The sequence below is a fragment of the Trachypithecus francoisi genome, unplaced genomic scaffold (assembly GCF_009764315.1).
Source record: "Trachypithecus francoisi isolate TF-2019V2 unplaced genomic scaffold, Tfra_2.0 Lachesis_group12, whole genome shotgun sequence".
In the NCBI taxonomy this organism is placed as follows: domain Eukaryota; kingdom Metazoa; phylum Chordata; class Mammalia; order Primates; family Cercopithecidae; genus Trachypithecus; species Trachypithecus francoisi.
Genome location: NW_022681457.1, coordinates 105243282 through 105261201, shown reverse-complemented (window position 1 = coordinate 105261201; position 17920 = coordinate 105243282). Strand labels below are relative to the sequence as shown.

General features: G+C 54.1%; 1 protein-coding gene across 1 annotated transcript; it reads left to right on the top strand.

Annotated features, from left to right (window-relative positions):
* Positions 1-1448: 1448 nt before the first annotated feature.
* HTR6 (5-hydroxytryptamine receptor 6) lies at positions 1449-17283 on the top strand. The gene is made up of 3 exons (XM_033228063.1): positions 1449-2629; positions 14898-15056; positions 15246-17283. The coding sequence occupies exons 1-3, from the start codon at positions 1916-1918 to the stop codon at positions 15693-15695; spliced, it is 1323 nt and encodes a 440-aa protein (XP_033083954.1). The 5' UTR covers positions 1449-1915; the 3' UTR covers positions 15696-17283.
* The last annotated feature ends 637 nt before the right edge of the window (positions 17284-17920 follow it).

The following is a 17920-nucleotide window of genomic DNA, read 5'->3' as shown; positions in this document are numbered from 1 at the left end:
GCTGGGATTACAGGCGCGCACCACCACGCCCAGCTAATTTTTGTATTTTTGATAGAGACGGGGTTTCACCCTGTTGGTCAGGCTGGTCTCCAACTCCTGACCTCAGGTGATCCGCCCGCCTCGGCCTCCCAAACTGCTGAGATTACAGGCGTGAGCCACCGCACCCGGCCCACTTTCTATGTTGATTATGCTTATTGTTTATCGTCTGTCTCCTTCCACTAGAATGTAAGCTCCATGGAGGTGCGGATCTTTGTTTTGGCCACTGTAGTGTCCTGATGGGTCAGAACAGTGCCTGACTTCTAGTGGATGCGCCTTAAATATCTGTTCAATGAATGAATGAATAGAGTCCACAGTATTAACCTGCACAGCAGTGTTAGGCAGAGACTCTTCTCAGCCAGAGGGGAGAGATACAGAGGGAGGTCACCCCCGGGAGAAACCACACCCCATGCCTCTGCCTGCAGCGACTCTAACCCACCTGGCCTGGGGATTCTCAAATCTGTTCACGCTGTTAGACTAGGAGCGCCAACAGTTCAGGGACTTCATCCTTAGTACCTGGCCCCTTTGGCGATCGGGATGGTTTCTGCAGGGAAAGGTTAGCTTCTTGCTCAAACTAACGATGAAAAATGCCCAGAATTACTAACCCATTTTACAGATATGGCAACTGAGGCCCAGAGAGGTATCAGGCGATTTGTCCAATATTTCCCAACTAATGGCTCCCCTGAAAGCCTGGTGACCCCCTTTGTGAGTGGGCAGGCACCCATTAGGGAGCAGTCCCTGCATAAAGGCAGGTCACAGCCCCCTTCTCCGAGTTCTGCCTGCGCCGCCGCCACGTGTGGGTTGAGAGGGGCATCTGGGAGTGCGAGGGCTGCCACAGCCCGGAAGGTGACCCCGCGCAGCTTGGGCGCTCGGATCTTGGGCCCACAGGCCCGGGGTGCCAGGACCCCGCCCGCCTGCAGGGCCAGGGCTCGGCTCTCCCCGCCCACCGTGAGGCGGGACGCACGCTCCGCGGCGCGGAGACCGCGCGCTCCAGGCTGCACCCAGCTGCTCCTCTGCGCGTGAGGGCCCCTCGCAGCGCCTCCCGGGTTCGGGAGACCCGGGCCCGCCGCCTGCCCGGCCCGCGGCCGCCTCTTCCTCTCGCAGCCCCGCGGCGCTTGCCGCAGTCGCAGGCGGCGGAGAAGCCAGAGCGCCCCAGGTACCAGTGCGGGCGGGAGGCGGAGGCGACCCTGCGGCCGGGTGGGGAGGGGGCGCCGCGCGGCCGCTGCCCTCCGCTTCCCGCGGGGCCTGGCGGTCCCGGCGAACCCCCGCGCAGTGTGCGCCCGATCCCGGTGCCTCCGCGCCGGCTGAGACCTGCCTTTCCCGGGGGGCTTTGCTCCGGCCCCTAGGCCCCCGCCTTGCGGACCCCACCCTGGCACCCCACACGCCCACCGGCCGCTGGGAGCCTGCTCCGGCCCGAGAGCGCCCATTCACCCCCCGCGCCCACCTCCTCGTGCTCCCGCTTCCCCGAGCTCTGCCCCGGCCGGACGCCCCTCCCCTATCTTGCCGCCCGCCCCCTCCAGGACTCTCTGCTCCCACCCGGGGGCGCCCATCCGACATCTGCTTGACTTCCCGCCGCTTCCTTTAGGGGCCTCGGCTCATCGGATGCCCCTCCCCAAACTTCCAACCCCTTTGCTCCAGGTGTCCTTGCCCCGTCCCCGAGGGCGCCCAAATAGCCACGCTGCGTCCTCTTGTGGTCGCTGCCCCCTGACCTAGCGCGACCCAGTGCCCCCGCCCATGTCTCCCCACTCGCCTCCCCCGGGGGGCGTGGTGAGTCGCTATCTGCTCTCGCCGACTGTGCCCGTCCAGCCTGCGCTTCGCCGGGGCCCTCACCTGTCTTCCCACCACCCTATCACGCCCTTACCCTCCACCCCCGGTCCCCATGGTCCCAGAACCGGGCCCCACCGCCAATAGCACCCCGGCCTGGGGCGCGGGGCCGCCGTCGGCCCCGGGGGGCAGCGGCTGGGTGGCGGCCGCGCTGTGCGTGGTCATCGCGCTGACGGCGGCGGCCAACTCGCTGCTGATCGCACTCATCTGCACTCAGCCCGCGCTGCGCAACACGTCCAACTTCTTCCTGGTGTCGCTCTTCACGTCCGACCTGATGGTGGGGCTGGTGGTGATGCCGCCGGCCATGCTGAACGCGCTGTATGGGCGCTGGGTGCTGGCGCGCGGCCTCTGCCTGCTCTGGACCGCCTTCGACGTAATGTGCTGCAGCGCCTCCATCCTCAACCTCTGCCTCATCAGCCTGGACCGCTACCTGCTCATCCTCTCGCCGCTGCGCTACAAGCTGCGCATGACGCCCCCGCGTGCCCTGGCGCTAGTCCTGGGCGCCTGGAGCCTCGCCGCGCTCGCCTCCTTCCTGCCCCTGCTGCTGGGCTGGCACGAGCTGGGCCACTCGCGGCCCCCCGTCCCGGGCCAGTGCCGCCTGCTGGCCAGCCTGCCCTTCGTCCTCGTGGCGTCGGGCCTCACCTTCTTCCTGCCCTCGGGTGCCATATGCTTCACCTACTGCAGGATCCTGCTGGCTGCCCGCAAGCAGGCCGTGCAGGTGGCCTCCCTCACCACCGGCATGGCCAGCCAGGCCTCGGAGACACTGCAGGTACCCGGGGTGCGCAGGGAGACCTGGGCTGTGGGATGGTGAGGAATGAGCAGCCCCTGGGAACCTCCTGGGCATCCCCACTTAGCACACATTTGCTCATGGCCCTGCGTGGCAGTTGTGAGCGCCCATCTTTCTTCTGAACTCCAGACCCAATGCCTGACCCACCCACCACAGGATAGCTCCGTCAGGATAGGCGGCAGGCTTCTCCCAGGCACCATGTACAACAGGGAATTTATGGTGGCCCAACTCTCCCCATCTTTGCCTCCCTGGTCTTCCCCATCATGGCAAATGGCACCATTGCGGCATCACATGCCAGGAACTTAGGAATACTTTTCTCCCTCACCCTCATGCTATTCATTAGCGAGACCTGTTGGTGCTGCCTCTAAACAGGTGCCATCTCCACTGCCACTTCTTACTGGGGAGGCTGGGTAGACTTCTACTGGCTCCACTGCTTCTGCTGCAGACCCACTACTCTCCATCTTCTGCGCAGAAGCCGGAGCAATTAAAAAAGAAGTGATCATGTCGCTCCCCTGCTTCAGACTTCAGGCTCCCCATTGTGCTCCAGATAAAGAAAACCTGTCTCAGGATCTGGCCTCAGGATCCGGCACTGCCAACCTCTCCAGTGTCACCTCCACTCTCCCTCTCTCTTACTCTACAACAGCCTTGTAGCCTTTCTCATGGTTCTAGAAGGCACTGGGCTTACTTCTGTGCCCAGGTCTTTGCACTTGCTGTTCCCTGTACCTGGAATGTTCTTCCCCTGGCTGCCCTCTTCCCAGGGGACATCTTTGACTACCCTGTCTGCAGGCCCATCCACACTCCCCATTCCTGTTATTCTCCATAAGAATGACTTGTTCATTCTGCCTCCATGACTTGAATATAAGCTCCAGGAAGGTCACACATATCAAGGTCAAGGTCAGTTTTTTTTTTTTTTTTTTTTTTTTGAGACGGAGTTTCACTCTGTCGCCCAGGCGGGAGTGCAGTGGCGCGATCTTGGCTCACTGAAACCTCCAACTTGTGGGTTTAAGCTATTCCTCTGCCTCAGTCTCCTGAGTAGCTGGGATTACAGGCACCCACCACCACGCCAGGCTAACTTTTGTATTTTTAGTAGAGATGGGGTTTCACCATATTGGCCAGGCTGGTCTTGAACTCCTGATTGAGGTCAGTTTTGATCCCCACTGTGCATAGTAGGTCCTATCTCGTTTCAGTGCCTCGGAATGGGTTAGGTGCTCTTAGCTCAAGGCCTTGCATTGTCTGTAAGTGAGTGCCAGCTGTTGCCATCCAGGCCGCAGTGCACCTGACTCCTATTGTCCACCCTCGGGGAGGGGGTGGGAGTGTAGACCGACCAGGCCCGAGACCCATTGACTTAGGTTGCAGGTCTTGAGGAAAGTCCAAGCTGGGCTCTTTTGGTGTAGCCTTGGGTGGCGAAAGCTCTAGGAGGGTGTGGGTTGCCTTGGAGGTCACTGGGCACATGGGGACTTGGCAGAGGGGTAAAAGGCTAACACCCTCCTTGGCAGTCCCCCAGACAAGCTTGCCTGTCCCACCCTGGTGGTGAGGCCCAAAGCTGCCCCTGCCCATCACCTGGTGGGGTCAGGGCCCCACATGGACTGGGAGTCCTGGCTGCGGCCCTGCCCCTTTCCCCTATCCATGCTCCCTGCAGAATATTCTTGAGTCTTGGCAGGTGGCTGGGACTCTGACTTGCTTCTTCAGGGGTGGGATGGCTGCCCTGGGCCATATACCCTGGGTTCTTGTTTTTCTGTTGTTGTTATTGTTGTTTTTTAAGAGACAAGGTCTTGCTCTGTCACCCAGGCTGGAGGGCTGGAATGCAGTGGCGTGATTATAGCTCACTGCATCCTAGAATTTATCATGGCTCATTCTAGCCTGGAGAGCTGGAATGCACTGTCATGCTCAAAACTCACTGAACGCTTGGGCTCAAGTGATCCTCCTGTCTCGGCCTCCCAAAGTGCTAGGGTTACAGGAGTCCCTGGGTTCTTGAAAAGGAGCATTTCACAAGCTTCGGGCATTCAAGAACTGCCTGGGGATATCTTCCTTAATGCCTCTTCCACCACCACCTCCACACCTCAAGCCACTTAATTCACATGCATTTAGCATTTTATTTATTTATTTATTAGACACAGGGTCTCACTATGTTGCCCAGGCTGGCCTGGAGCTCCCGCTTCGGCATCCTGAGTAGCTGGAATTGCAGGTGTGTACCCCGGTGCCTGGCATTCTTAGCATTTTCTTTAAATCATCTCTTTTATCTTTTTGCTTCTATGAATTTGTTTAGAAAGAAAACTTTGTTATCTCCTCCAGAAATGGAAAATCTGTATCCCTTGCCATAAACAGAAGGCGATCACAAACACCATTTCAGTGAGGTTGAAGAAGCCCCAGCCCTATCACTAAAACTCAGCTTGGTGTGGTTGAGGTGATGAGCCTAGGGCCTGCTTTCTCTTTGTAGCGTGCTAGAAGGTATCACAAACATGGTAGCATCAACCTGGGACTTTGTCTTGACGCACCTAGAAGAGCTGGAAGAGAGCTGTAATGGGCTGACGTGCTCACTCGGTAGGAGTCTCCCAGGTGCTAACAGCTGTAGCCCCACAATCTGTGAGCACTCACTGTGTACCAGGTACCGAGCTAAGCTTATTAATCCCCCAAACACCCAAGGAGTCAAGTACTACCAGCACCCCTGTTCGACAGATGGAGAAACTGAGGCTCAGAGAGAGCAGTGACTTGCCCAAGATTGCACAGTTGGTAAGTGGGGTTTAAGCTCAGATTTGGTTGGTACCATCACACTGTGCTGGTGTGCTGCCTGTGGGCGGTGATGCTCTTGTAATGCTTTGCTCGGGGACCCCACACCTTGCCGCTTTTCTTCTCTGTGCCTGCTGGTCTCCTCTGTTGAGTCCTCCTGATCCGCCCCAGCCATGGCATCCCTGGGCCTCAGTCCTCAGAGCATCTCATCCTTTTTCCACATTTCCTCCATTAGTGACCTCATCTTGTCTCGTAACTGAAAAGACCACCCACAGGCTGATGACTTCCTACCTGGGCTGCTTACAGGCATGCGCCACCACGCCCAACTCATTTTCGTATTTTTAGTAGAGACAGGATTTCACCATGTTGGCCAGGCTGGTCTCGAACTCCTGACCTCAAGTGATCTGCTAGCCTCGGCCTCCCAAAGTGCTGGGATTACAGGTGTGAGCCACTGAGCCTGGCCCTGACTTCCTGATTCCATTCTTGCTCTCTTTCAACCTTCCACAGTGGCTCCAATGATCCCTTTACAATGCAGTTCCTGCGGCGTCATTCCTCTGCTCTGATGGCCTTGTGTCTCACATCACCTGGCCCTCTGACCCTGTCTGGCCTCCTCTCCTTCTGTAATCCCGTTTGTTTCTTCTCGTTCGGTCATGCTGGCATCCTTGCTGTTCCCTGAACACACCAAGCCCATTTTGCCTCACTTGAGGTTCCTTCTGTTGGAGCGCCCTTTCTTCAGGTCTCCACCCTGTTCTCCCCCTAATTTCCATCACTTCCTTCCAGCCTCTGTTGAATTGCCTCCGCTAATCCCTCTCTCAAGAGTAGCACCTGCCACCCTCCCCAGGTCCTCTCCGGTCCTCATTTCCTTAGTTAATTCTCTCAGCAGCACCTCCTACCCCCTGACGTGTTCTATACCTACCCATTTTTGTTTATTTACTGTTTATTTCCTTCTTCTAGAATTTAAGCTCTATGAGGGTGGGGAACTTGTTTTTCTGTTTTCTTTTCTTTTGGAGACAGAGTCTAACTCTGTCGCCCAGGCTGGAGTGCAGTGACGTAATCTCCGCCCACTGCAACTTCCGCCTCCCGGATTCAAGCAACTCTCCTGCCTCAGCCTCCCCAGTAGCTGGTACTACAGGTGCACACCACCATACCGGGCTAATTTTTTGTATTACGGTTAGGGACGGGGTTTCATGGTGTTGCCCAGGCTGGTCTTGAACTCCTGAGCTCAGGCAATCCACCCACCTTGGCTTCCCAAAGTGCTAGGATTACAGGCATGAGCCACCATGCCTGGCCTATTTTCCACCATGGTCCCAGGACTTAGGGCCACCTGGCACATCGTGGGTGCTCAGTATGTATTTATGGAAGGAATGCAGTGAACACAGTGCTTCAGGGAGCCTGGGATTCCACCCCTGTTCCTGTGGTTGCCTGTTTTCTCATGTCTTTCAGAGTTACTTCTTGAGTGTCATGATCCTGAGCTTTTTATCGTGTGAATTCATTTGCTTGGTGACATGTATTGACGTCTGCTTTGCGCAGCAGATGTTCTAGGCTGTGGATATGGTGGTGAATGAGACCGACAGTGCCTGCCCTCTTGAAATCTGTTCTAGTTAGGGGTACAGACATTAATCATCAAACTGTATCACAATGAGGATTATGGAGCTTATAGAAGGGGTGCCTCCCCCGGCAAACATTCAAAATCTATTATTCACTGTGTATGTTTGAAGATGAAAGCAAAGAACTCACACCAAGCCCCAAAGTGAAAGGCTGGAGGGGTCTTCATGGGTTGTTCAGGCCAGCGCCTTACTTCTAAGACAGAGTGACCCAGGGGCCACTCAAGCCAGAAATGTGTCTGTTCTAATCCCCCTGCTTTCTGGAAAACCCAAACTCTGCCTCTGTTCCTGCTTTCAAATCTACTCCGCTCCTAAGCAAGCCTCCTGCAGGTCATTTTCCTGATTGCCTGGTGAACAGCCTGCATTTTGGGAACTTGCATCCGGGGTGCTGCTTCTACTTGGGCCTCCTGGGTCACCGCCCCTTTCTTCCCACCAGAGCTGGCCTGGAGGTGGAGGCCCCCTCAATGTTTGGACCTAAAGGAAGTGATGAGAATGAATCAGATGTGGGTGCTTTGGACCCCTTCCCTTTTCCTGTGCCCAGCCCCACTTAGCCTTGGCTTCCTGCCCCATTCCAGTCTCTAGCTTCCCTGCAGAGGGAAAGGAGCTGGGCACAGGTCTCAAGGCCCCAGTTCCTCTGGGGTCAGAACATGGGAACTGGTCAGCCTTGAGCATTTCATCCCCTCTCCATATGTCTATTTATGGAAACGGGCTTTTAAAAGGCCACTGGTTGGCTTAGTCATTTCCACCACATCTTCCCACCACCTCAGCGCTGGGAGGAAGGGGTCCTGCTTAGCACTGGGGCTGGGAGTGTGGGCTGGGGATGGAGGAAGAGCCGTGGGGCAGAGTGAGATGCTGCCAAGACAGGGGAGTGTGTGTGTTGGGAGCAGGGTGGAAGGTGGGAGCCTGGATGTGGGTGACACTGAGCCATCCTTGGGAGATTGTGGAGGGTCCAGGGTGTTAGGGACAGTTTCAGAGACACAATATGGGCCATCGGCTTGAGGGAGAGCCCAGTAGGAGAGGCCCAGCCTCTGCCTCTTCCTGGCAGGATTTCTGGGTCTCTGTGGCCCATAACCTCATCCCATCTCTACACCTCACCTTCCTCCCCACTCCCACCCACCCTTCTCTCCTTCAGTTCCCATGTCTTCCTTCTGTGTGCCCCTGTCTTCCCCTCACCTTTCTCCTCTCCCATCAATTTCTCCTGCTTTTCCTCCTCCCCTTTCTTTTTTCACCCTTCCTCACCCAACTAAGCATCATTCTGTCTTAGTGATCCATCTTCCCTTCCATCTCTGTCTTTCCTCCTCAGAGGAGGAGGCTGTGATCACAGAAATATCTGTGAGGGGGAGGAGGGGGCGCAGCCAGGGAGAGACTGGCAGAGTGACACTGCTGAGCATGGCAGGCTTGGCTGCTGCTCAGAGCCAGGCAACCTGGTGCAGCCAGGGCTGGAGCAGGAGTCTGCGGGTCTCGCTGCTCAGGGTTCAAGCCCTGCCTCTTTTCTCTCATAGCTGGATGACCTTGGGCAAGGTATTTTACCTCCTTATGCTCCAGGGGTCATGACATCTATCACACAAGGCTGTTTGAATATTCAATTAGATAATAGGCACAAACTACCAGGCACATAGTAAGTGCTCAACAAATTTCGGTTAAGCAGTGACTCACAACTGTAATCCCAACACTTTGGGAGGCCAAGGCAGGAAGCTCCTTTGAAGCCAGAAGTTTGAGACCAGCCTGGGCAACATAGCGAGCTCCTGTCTCTAAAAATATATGTAAAAAGTTAGCCAGGCCTGGTGGCCTGTAGTTACAGCTACTCGAGGAGGCTGAGGTGAGAGGATTGCTTGAGCCCAGGATTTTGAGGCTGAAGTGAGGTATGATCATGCCACTGCATTCCAGCCCAGGCAATAGAGCAAGACCCCATCTTTTTTTCTTTTTTTTTGAGACGGAGTCTCGCTCTGTCGCCCGGGCTGGAGTGCAGTGGCCGGATCTCAGCTCACTGCAAGCTCCGCCTCCCGGGTTTACGCCATTCTCCTGCCTCAGCCTCCCGAGTAGCTGGGACTACAGGCGTCCGCCACCTCGCCCAGCTAGTTTTTTGTGTTTTTTTTAGTAGAGACGGGGTTTCACCGTGTTAGCCAGGATGGTCTTGATCTCCTGACCTTGTGATCCGCCCACCTCAGCCTCCCAAAGTGCTGGGATTACAGGCTTGAGCCACCGCGCCCGGCCAAGACCCCATCTTTAAAACAACAACAACAGTTGTTTGTGCCTCTCTTTTCCTGTTGTTGGTAAAATATATGTTTCCGGGGAGCTCACTACTTTGACCCTTTCTAGGGAAAAACATCACTGTTGTCACCAGCGCCATCACCACCATTATCAAACAGTTGAGCCAGAGACTAATAAGAACGACAATAGCTAACACTTCTGTGGGACTTCCTACGTGCCGGCACTGTTCTAACTTTCTGTGTATTATTTTATTTTATCCTTATTATAATCCTACGAGGCAGATGCTGTTATAATGCCATGTTACAGAACAGAAAGTGGAAGCATAGCTTGCTTAAGGTCACTCTGCTAGGTTGTAACAGAGCCAGGATTTGAAACCAGGCAGTCTGGCTCCAGAGTCGGTCTTATAACTCTCACACTATGATCAGATGATGGTAAAAAAATTTAATTATGGGCTGGGCGTGGTGGCTCACGCCTGTAATCCCAGCACTTTGGGAGGCCGAGGTGGGCGGATCACCTGAGGTCAGGAATTTGAGACCAACATGGAGAAACCCCATCTCTACTAAGGTACAAAATTAGCCAGGCATGGTGGTGCACACCTGTAGTCCCAGCTTCTCGGGAGGCTGAGGCAGGAGAATCACTTGAACCCAGGAGGCAGAGGTTGCGGTGAGCTGAGATCGTGCCATTGCACTCCAGCCTGGGCAACAAGAGTGAGACTCTGTCTCAAAATAAATAAATAAATAAACAAACAAATAAATAAAATTAATTGCATAAAGGAATACATAAACACACTTTAAAAATTCAACAATAGGGATGAAGGAAAAGACCCCCCAATTCCAGCTAATCACCTTTTACTCCCAGGGACATGCATCAATTTACGATATGTCCTTCTAGGTCTTTTTTTTTTTTTTTGAGACAGCGTCTCACTGTCACACAGGCTGGAGCGTGGTGGCACGATCTCGGCTCACTGCAACCTCCACCTCCTGGGTTCAAACGATTCTCCTGCCTCAGCCTTCCGAGTAGCTGGGACTACAGGCATGCGCCTCCACGCCTGGCTAATTTTTGTATTTTTAGTAGAGATGGGGTTTCGCCCTGTTGGGCAGGCTGGTCTTGAACTACTGACCTCAAGTGATCTGCCCACCTTGGCCTCCCAAAGTGCTGGGATTACAGGCATGAGCCACTGTGCCCAGTCTAAACCACTGTTCTTTTGATGGACATTAAGGCTGTTTCCAATTTTTTTCCTATCACGAGTAGTGCTGTGAGACACATTCTGGGCTATGTCAAGCGTGCAGACATGAATGTAGGTGTTGGCTGGAAGCCGTACGTGGGATTGTTGACTGGAAGGGCCCTGGATTGTCCTTCAGGCAGCTGCCCTCTGACACTGATACAGAAGGGAGATGCAGACGACAGGACATGGCCCCGAGGGGCTGTGAGGTGGTTGCAGGGGAGAGAGAATCCGGAAGAGTAATGCCGGCATCAGTCAGACGCCGTGGTGTGGACTGGTGACTGTCATTGACTTCTGCTCCATGAGGGCCTCTTGGTGACAGTGATGGGGTTTCTGTAACCCCACCCTGACTGGGCCCATGGATGCCATCTCCAAAGGTGGAAGCAGCTTGGTGAAGTGGGCAGAGTGGAGTTCCTGGGGCGAGAAATGACGGATTCCCCAACTCAACTCTTACCTGCTGTGTGACTTCTGGCAAGTCATTTTGTCTCTCCGAGCCTCAGTGGTCTCATCTGCAAAATGGGGATGACAATGCCTATCTCTCATAAAGACTGAATGACCTAATGACTATCAAATGCTGATGTGTAGTAAGTGCACGAGAAATGGAGATGATAATGCTGATTTGGGGCCATTCAGGTTTTGTTAGGAGGCCTTGTGCTGGCACAGTGTGACCTTGGGAAGTCTTTCTGAGTCTCAGTTTCCTTCTCTCTTTCCTCTTGCCTGTGTTCTTGAGTCAACTCTCCGGAAAGCAGAGGAGAAAGAAAAATCTGGATTTGTTCCCAGGGAGACTAGAAAGGGAATCTCCGTTCATCTTCACCCCATTCTCTGGAGCTCCTTCTCACAGTGATTGACCTGAGATATTCCCCCTAGTGCCTCAGTTTCCCCCACGCCCTAGAGCTCTGATAAGATCAAGGCTGCCTCCTGTCCCCTGTCCTCCCCAGGTCACTAAGGGTCAGAGCGATGCCTGGATGAGACAGTGTCTCCTCCTTCTCCATGCCATCTATTCCCATTGATGGCAGCAATTTGAAGGTGTGGCAGGTCTTAGGAGATTCTTTTGGGGAAGCAGGAGCCTCTTCCTCCAGGCTGACCATGGTATGGTCACAAAAGCCATATAGAGTCCACTCTGGAGGAGAGAAAACTAGAAGAGGAGGGAGGAGAGTAAAACCCTCTTTTACTCCTTCGCTAACTTGGAATGACTTTGGAGCAGACTTGTGTATGACGGGGTGGAGGCGGAGGAGAGCATCCTCTCGCCATAGCATCTGAGCTGCAGTGTGGTGAGTCAGAGCATTTGTCTTGGCGTCTGTGCTGCTTTGGGGAGGCCAGAGCTGCTGGCAGAAGGTCAGGGTCCCCAACAGTGCTCAAAATCACCCCAATCTCGCAACATTGAAACAGCAACATGGCTACCAGGTATTTAGCACCTACTCAACGTCAGACACTGTGCATGCATTTATTATCCATAGCTTCACAGTGACGCCATAAGCTGAGTATCATTTCTCCCATTTTACAGATGTGGAAACAGAGGCTCTCTCAAGATCACAGAGCGAGTAAGTGGTAGAGGCATGATTTGAAGCCAGATCACCTGTCTTAAAAGCCCAGCTTTTGCCTCTGTACAACACCAAGACAGAAGGGAGAAACCAAGGCCTCTGTTGTGAATTTGTATAACCTTGATATTTGTACAACCAGTTTTCACGTGAAGAAACATGTTGAGGGATGGCGATTACAATGTGCTTCGTCTCCCTGCCCCAGCGACCTCCTTGCCATTTCAGAATTAGAATTCCAGCTCCTATGTAAAGACGGCATGTAGTTGGGGTTTCAGCACCATGGACAAGACACCAACTCTGGAGGCCTAGAAAGAGCAGGGTCTGAAGGAGAGGGCATGCGCAGCAGAGTGGGGTGGAGTGTTGACTTTGTTGCTCCCTGGAGTTGACACATCTTGGGTTTACCTCCTCTGCCTTTCCATCTGTGGAAGGCTGCCTGGGAATCTAGCTCCGCTCCTGCCTCCTTCTGACCTTCTCATCTCCCCACATCCAACCCACCTCTGGCCTCAAGAACTAAGCAGGGCTCTTGTGCAATTTAGGAACTGGGCAAATCCCAGTGCCAGGAAAACCCCTGGTTGTCAAAGCCCAGATGTGTTCCCAGACAGCACGCACACCCTTTTCATAGCTCATGATGAATTGTGCACACCACTGCCCACAGGCATTAAATAGTAAATAGAGGTGGGCCTAATTTTGTGTAAATCTAATATATGAAAATCCACATTGATTACAAAAACACATGTTTTAGAGGAGGGTTTCACATCCCAGCTTTCACGGACTCCTTGGGGTTTCTGGTGGAAACCTAGACAATTCAAGGTCATCTCTGAACCTTCTGGAAGTGTGGAACGTTGTTTTCTTGTCTGTGTGTATGTATAAAAATTTATAAGTCTTTTATTTTCTGGGGAGAGGTGTTGTGTGTGTGTGTGTGTGTAGATTTCGTTAGCTTTTCAAAGGGCACATGAAGTTTAACAAGTGAAGAGCACTGCTGAGCTGAAGAATCATCCAGCTCAGAGAGCCCGTTGGGACTGCGGGGGCCAGTTTGCAAAGTCAAATTCTAACCTCCTCCGGCCCATGCCTTCCTTTCAGTAGCTGCTGGGAAGTAGCTTATTTCTCCTCCTTCTTCCTACCCCTTCATCCTCTTCCTGTCCACTTTTGAGAATGGCGATGCCTGCCAGTTCGCAGTATAATTGAGCTGTGAAATGCCAAGGTCACCAGCATCCTTAGGAACCTAACAAGAATTTAGCTGCTAACTTTCTGGCTTTGTGCACACATTCTCAACAAGCCTTTCTATTTTGTGGGGCTCAAGAGTAATTGCCCAGGCAAGACTATTGCTCCCAAATATGAAGATAATCCACATACAAAGCAATTGCCAAGCTCTGGACAGTAATAGGTCCTCTTTTTTAAGTACTATTCAATTGCAATTGATGTGTGTGTGTGTGTGTGTGTAGATTTCGTTAGCTTTTCAAAGGGCACATGAAGTTTAACAAGTGAAGAGCACTGCTGAGCTGAAGAATCATCCAGCTCAGAGAGCCCGTTGGGACTGCGGGGGCCAGTTTGCAAAGTCAAATTCTAACCTCCTCCGGCCCATGCCTTCCTTTCAGTAGCTGCTGGGAAGTAGCTTATTTCTCCTCCTTCTTCCTACCCCTTCATCCTCTTCCTGTCCACTTTTGAGAATGGCGATGCCTGCCAGTTCGCAGTATAATTGAGCTGTGAAATGCCAAGGTCACCAGCATCCTTAGGAACCTAACAAGAATTTAGCTGCTAACTTTCTGGCTTTGTGCACACATTCTCAAACAAGCCTTTCTATTTTGTGGGGCTCAAGAGTAATTGCCCAGGCAAGACTATTGCTCCCAAATATGAAGATAATCCACATACAAAGCAATTGCCAAGCTCTGGACAGTAATAGGTCCTCTTTTTTAAGTACTATTCAATTGCAATTGATGTGTGTGTGTGTGTGTGTGTGTGTGTATATGTGTGTGTGATGGAGTCTCGCTCTGTCACCCAGGCTTGGAGTGCAGTGGTGCGACCTTGGTTCATTGCAACCTCCGCCTCCCGGGTTCAAGCAATTCTCCTGCCTCAGCCTCCTGAGTAGCTAGGATTACAGGTGCCTGCCACCATACCTGGCTAATTTTTGTATTTTTAGTAGAGGCAAGGTTTCACCCGGTTGGCCAGACTGGTCTCAAACTCCTGACCTCAAGTGATCTGCCTGCCTTGGCCTCCCAAAGTGCTGGGATTACAGGCATGAGCCACTGCGCCTGGTCAATTGCAATTGATTTCTGTAGCACTAAAAGCTTTGGAAGGTGCTGGGCTCACTGTAATGTGTGTGTTGGCCTGTGTCACATATTGTCTTTGCAGGGATGGTTGTTCTGAACCATCTGATTTGTGTTTCAGGTATTTTTCTGTCTCGTTGCACTTCCTAGAGCTCCTTATGAAATTCTGGGTCAGGGTCAGGGCTCAGTGTGGGATCAGGATCAGGGCTCAGTCTAGGTCCACGGTTGAGGCTTGGTTTGAGAACTTGGTTATGTAGGGCTTTATGGTAGGTGTCAGGCTTCAGTTGGGGACCAAGGTCAAGGCTTAGTTTATTGCTGATGTCAGGGCTTGGCCTGGAGTCAGGGTCAGGGCTCAGTGTGGGATCAGGATCAGGGCTCAGTCTAGGTCCACGGTTGAGGCTTGGTTTGAGAACTTGGTTATGTAGGGCTTTATGGTAGGTGTCAGGCTTCAGTTGGGGACCAAGGTCAAGGCTTAGTTTATTGCTGATGTCAGGGCTTGGCCTGGAGTCAGGGTCAGGGCTCAGTCTAGGACTCCTAGCTGGGACTCAGTCAAGGACCAGGGCTCAATTTAATCCTGGCACTAGGGCTCAGTCTAGAATTAGGATTGAAGCTCAGTCTGTGGCTAGGATCAGGGTCAGATGGGGGCCCTTTCTCAAGTGACTCATGTGGCCTTCCTTTCCGCAGCTGCCCAGGACCCCACGCCCAGGGGTGGAGTCTGCTGACAGCAGGCGTCTAGCTACGAAACATAGCAGGAAGGCCCTGAAGGCCAGCCTGACGCTGGGCATCCTGCTGGGCATGTTCTTTGTGACATGGTTGCCCTTCTTTGTGGCCAATATAGTCCAGGTAATGCCACGGCAGGGGCCAGGTGAGTCCGGCCCTTGCATGAGAGGTCCTGGATCCCAGTCCAGGCATGGGGACAGGGGAGGGCAGCCTTCCTTTCGTGGTGCGTGTGTTTGTCTGCTCCATCCGTGCTGGGAAGGGTGGCCTGGGTCCCTGCCCTGGGACCAGGCATGACGCATCCCCTCCCCTCAGGCCGTGTGCGACTGCATCTCCCCAGGCCTCTTCGATGTCCTCACGTGGCTGGGTTACTGTAACAGCACTATGAACCCCATCATCTACCCACTCTTCATGCGGGACTTCAAGCGGGCGCTGGGCAGGTTCCTGCCATGTCCACGCTGTCCTTGGGAGCGCCAGGCCAGCCTGGCCTCACCATCACTGCGCACCTCTCACAGTGGCCCCCGGCCCGGCCTTAGTCTACAGCAGGTACTGCCGCTGCCCCTGCCACCAGACTCAGACTCGGACTCAGACGCAGGCTCGGGCGGCTCCTCAGGCCTGCAGCTCACGGCCCACCTGCTGCTTCCTGGCGAGGCCACCCGGGATCCCCCGCTGGCCCCCAGGGCCGCTGCTGCTGTCAACTTCTTCAACATCGACCCCACAGAGCCCAAGTTGCGACCACATCCGCTCGGCACCCCCACAAACTGACCCGGGCTTGGGGCTGGCCAGTAGGGAGCTGGACTGAGCAGAACCCAGACCCTGAGGCCTTGGGCCAGCTCTTGGCTAAGACCAGGAGGCTGCAAGTCTCCAAGGAGCCCTCTGAGCTCCAGGGGGGTGCGCAGAGCCGGCCCCTGCTGCCATCTCCAGGCCCCTTACCTGCAGGGATCATAGCTGACTCAGATACCGTGTTCTGAAGGATGCTCCACCGTCGAGTGTAACTTGTGTCCGCAGAGGATGGGCTGGAGGACTCCGGATGTTGGGGAGAAGGACCTCTTGGTCCAGGTTAGGGTGTAAACAATCATGGCCTTTGCCCATTCTGTCAGGCTGGACGGCAGGGAATGCCCCCACCTGCAGGCATGGATTAATGCTGGGCTGAACCCCTCGCTACTCACAGTGTAGTCCATGGACAATCAGCATTGCCATCACCTTTGGGCGTTTGTGAAAAATGCACATTTCTGCCCCTGCCCAGACCTGCTGAGTCAGAACTGCATGTTACCAAGATCCCAGGTGAATCATGTGCCCGTTACAGTCTGAGATGTGCTGCCTTAGATGATCTTTAACCCTGAGAATGATTTACTGGAGGGTTTTTGGAGCTGCCAGTTCCCCCACCCTGGTATATATGCACCTGGGAGGCAGGCAGGCAGGCACACATGTGGGCCTGTGCCCTACCACCTATGAGCTCTGGGGCCGGACACGAGTTACTTAACCTCTCCGAGTCTCGGTTATCCCATCTGTAAGAGAGAAATGATGCCTATCTCGCAGGGTTGTCTTGAGAATTAAGATAATGTGGGCCCAGCACCCAGGACATGGTCAGTTAAGTGATACGTTCTGTTGTTATGACCCCTGGCTATCCAGCCCCCTGGCCTCTCTGGCTGTGCGTCAGGAAGGGTTCTTTGTTCCCATTGTTCTCTTTTCATTTGCCTCCCCCTATTCAGCCCCAGCCTGGCCTCCCACAGCCTGACTCTGGTTCCCCAACTCCCTGTTCTGGCTCCTGGGTGGGGACCCCATCTCTCAGGGACCCTCCCAGCTCCCAAGCTGCTGCATTGCCTCTCCTGGGGGCAAAAGGGGCAGGTGGCAGTTTCTTTTTCAGCCTCAGGACTGGTTTACCTTGATCCTGGGGGGTCCTTGGACCTAGAAGGGAACAATTGATGGGGATAAACCCAGCCCCTTGCCCACCTCCCTCTGGCCTTCCCTGGGGTCAGTGAGAGAAATGGGAATGGTAGCTACTTGGGTCCACAGAGCAGAGTCGAAGAAGAGCTGTCCCTGGTATGGGGTGGGGCCCACGAGGCAGGCAGGTGGACTCTGGCACAGGGGCCTTGGTTTCTGGGGTCAGGGGGTTGGGGAACTCTTGGTCGCCACGGTTTACCTGCCATAAGTCCTTTTTCAGCCCTGCCTCCCCCAGGTTCCATCAACACAAACTCCCAGGGGGTCCTCCATGCCTGGCCTGGCCCTCTCCTTGGTGCTGAGACAACTCTGGCCCCGGCCACGGGCCACGGAGGGGCCATGCTGCTTGTGGGGCTTCCTCTATCCCCCAGGCCTGCCCAAGGGGACTCTCAATAAACTCTAGCTGAAGGCAGTGGCTGTGGTGTGGACTGGATTCAACTGAAGGGCCAGTCGGGGCTTGAGAAGCAGCTGGTGTAGTGGGAGGAGGCCTGGGTGTAGGTGTCCTGGGTTCTGGTCCAGATTTTACTCCTTTAATCTGGGACCCCAGCACAATTCTTTCCCCTTTCAGAGCCTCCATTTCCCATGTGTGACACGGGCAGTTTAGTTTAAAAGCAACAAGAGTTGCATAAATATTTGTTTTTAAATTTTGTGTTTTTTTTTTTTTTTTTTTTTTTTGAGACAGAGTCTCGCTCTGTCGCCCAGGCTGGAGTGCAGTGGCCAGATCTCAGCTCACTGCAAGCTCCGCCTCCCGGTTTATGCCATTCTCCTGCCTCAGCCTCCCGAGTAGCTGGGACTACAGGCGCCCGCCGCTTCGCCCGGCTATTTTGTATTTTTTAGTAGAGACGGGGTTTCACCATGTTAGCCAGGATGGTCTTGATCTCCTGACCTCGTGATCCGCCCGTCTCGGCCTCCCAAAGTGCTGGGATTACAGGCTTGAGCCACCGCGCCCGGCCTTAAATTTTGTGTTTTAAGAGTTGGAGTTGGCGCGGTGGCTCATGCCTGTAATCCCAGCACTTCGGGAGGCTGAGGGGGGTGGATCATCTGAGGTC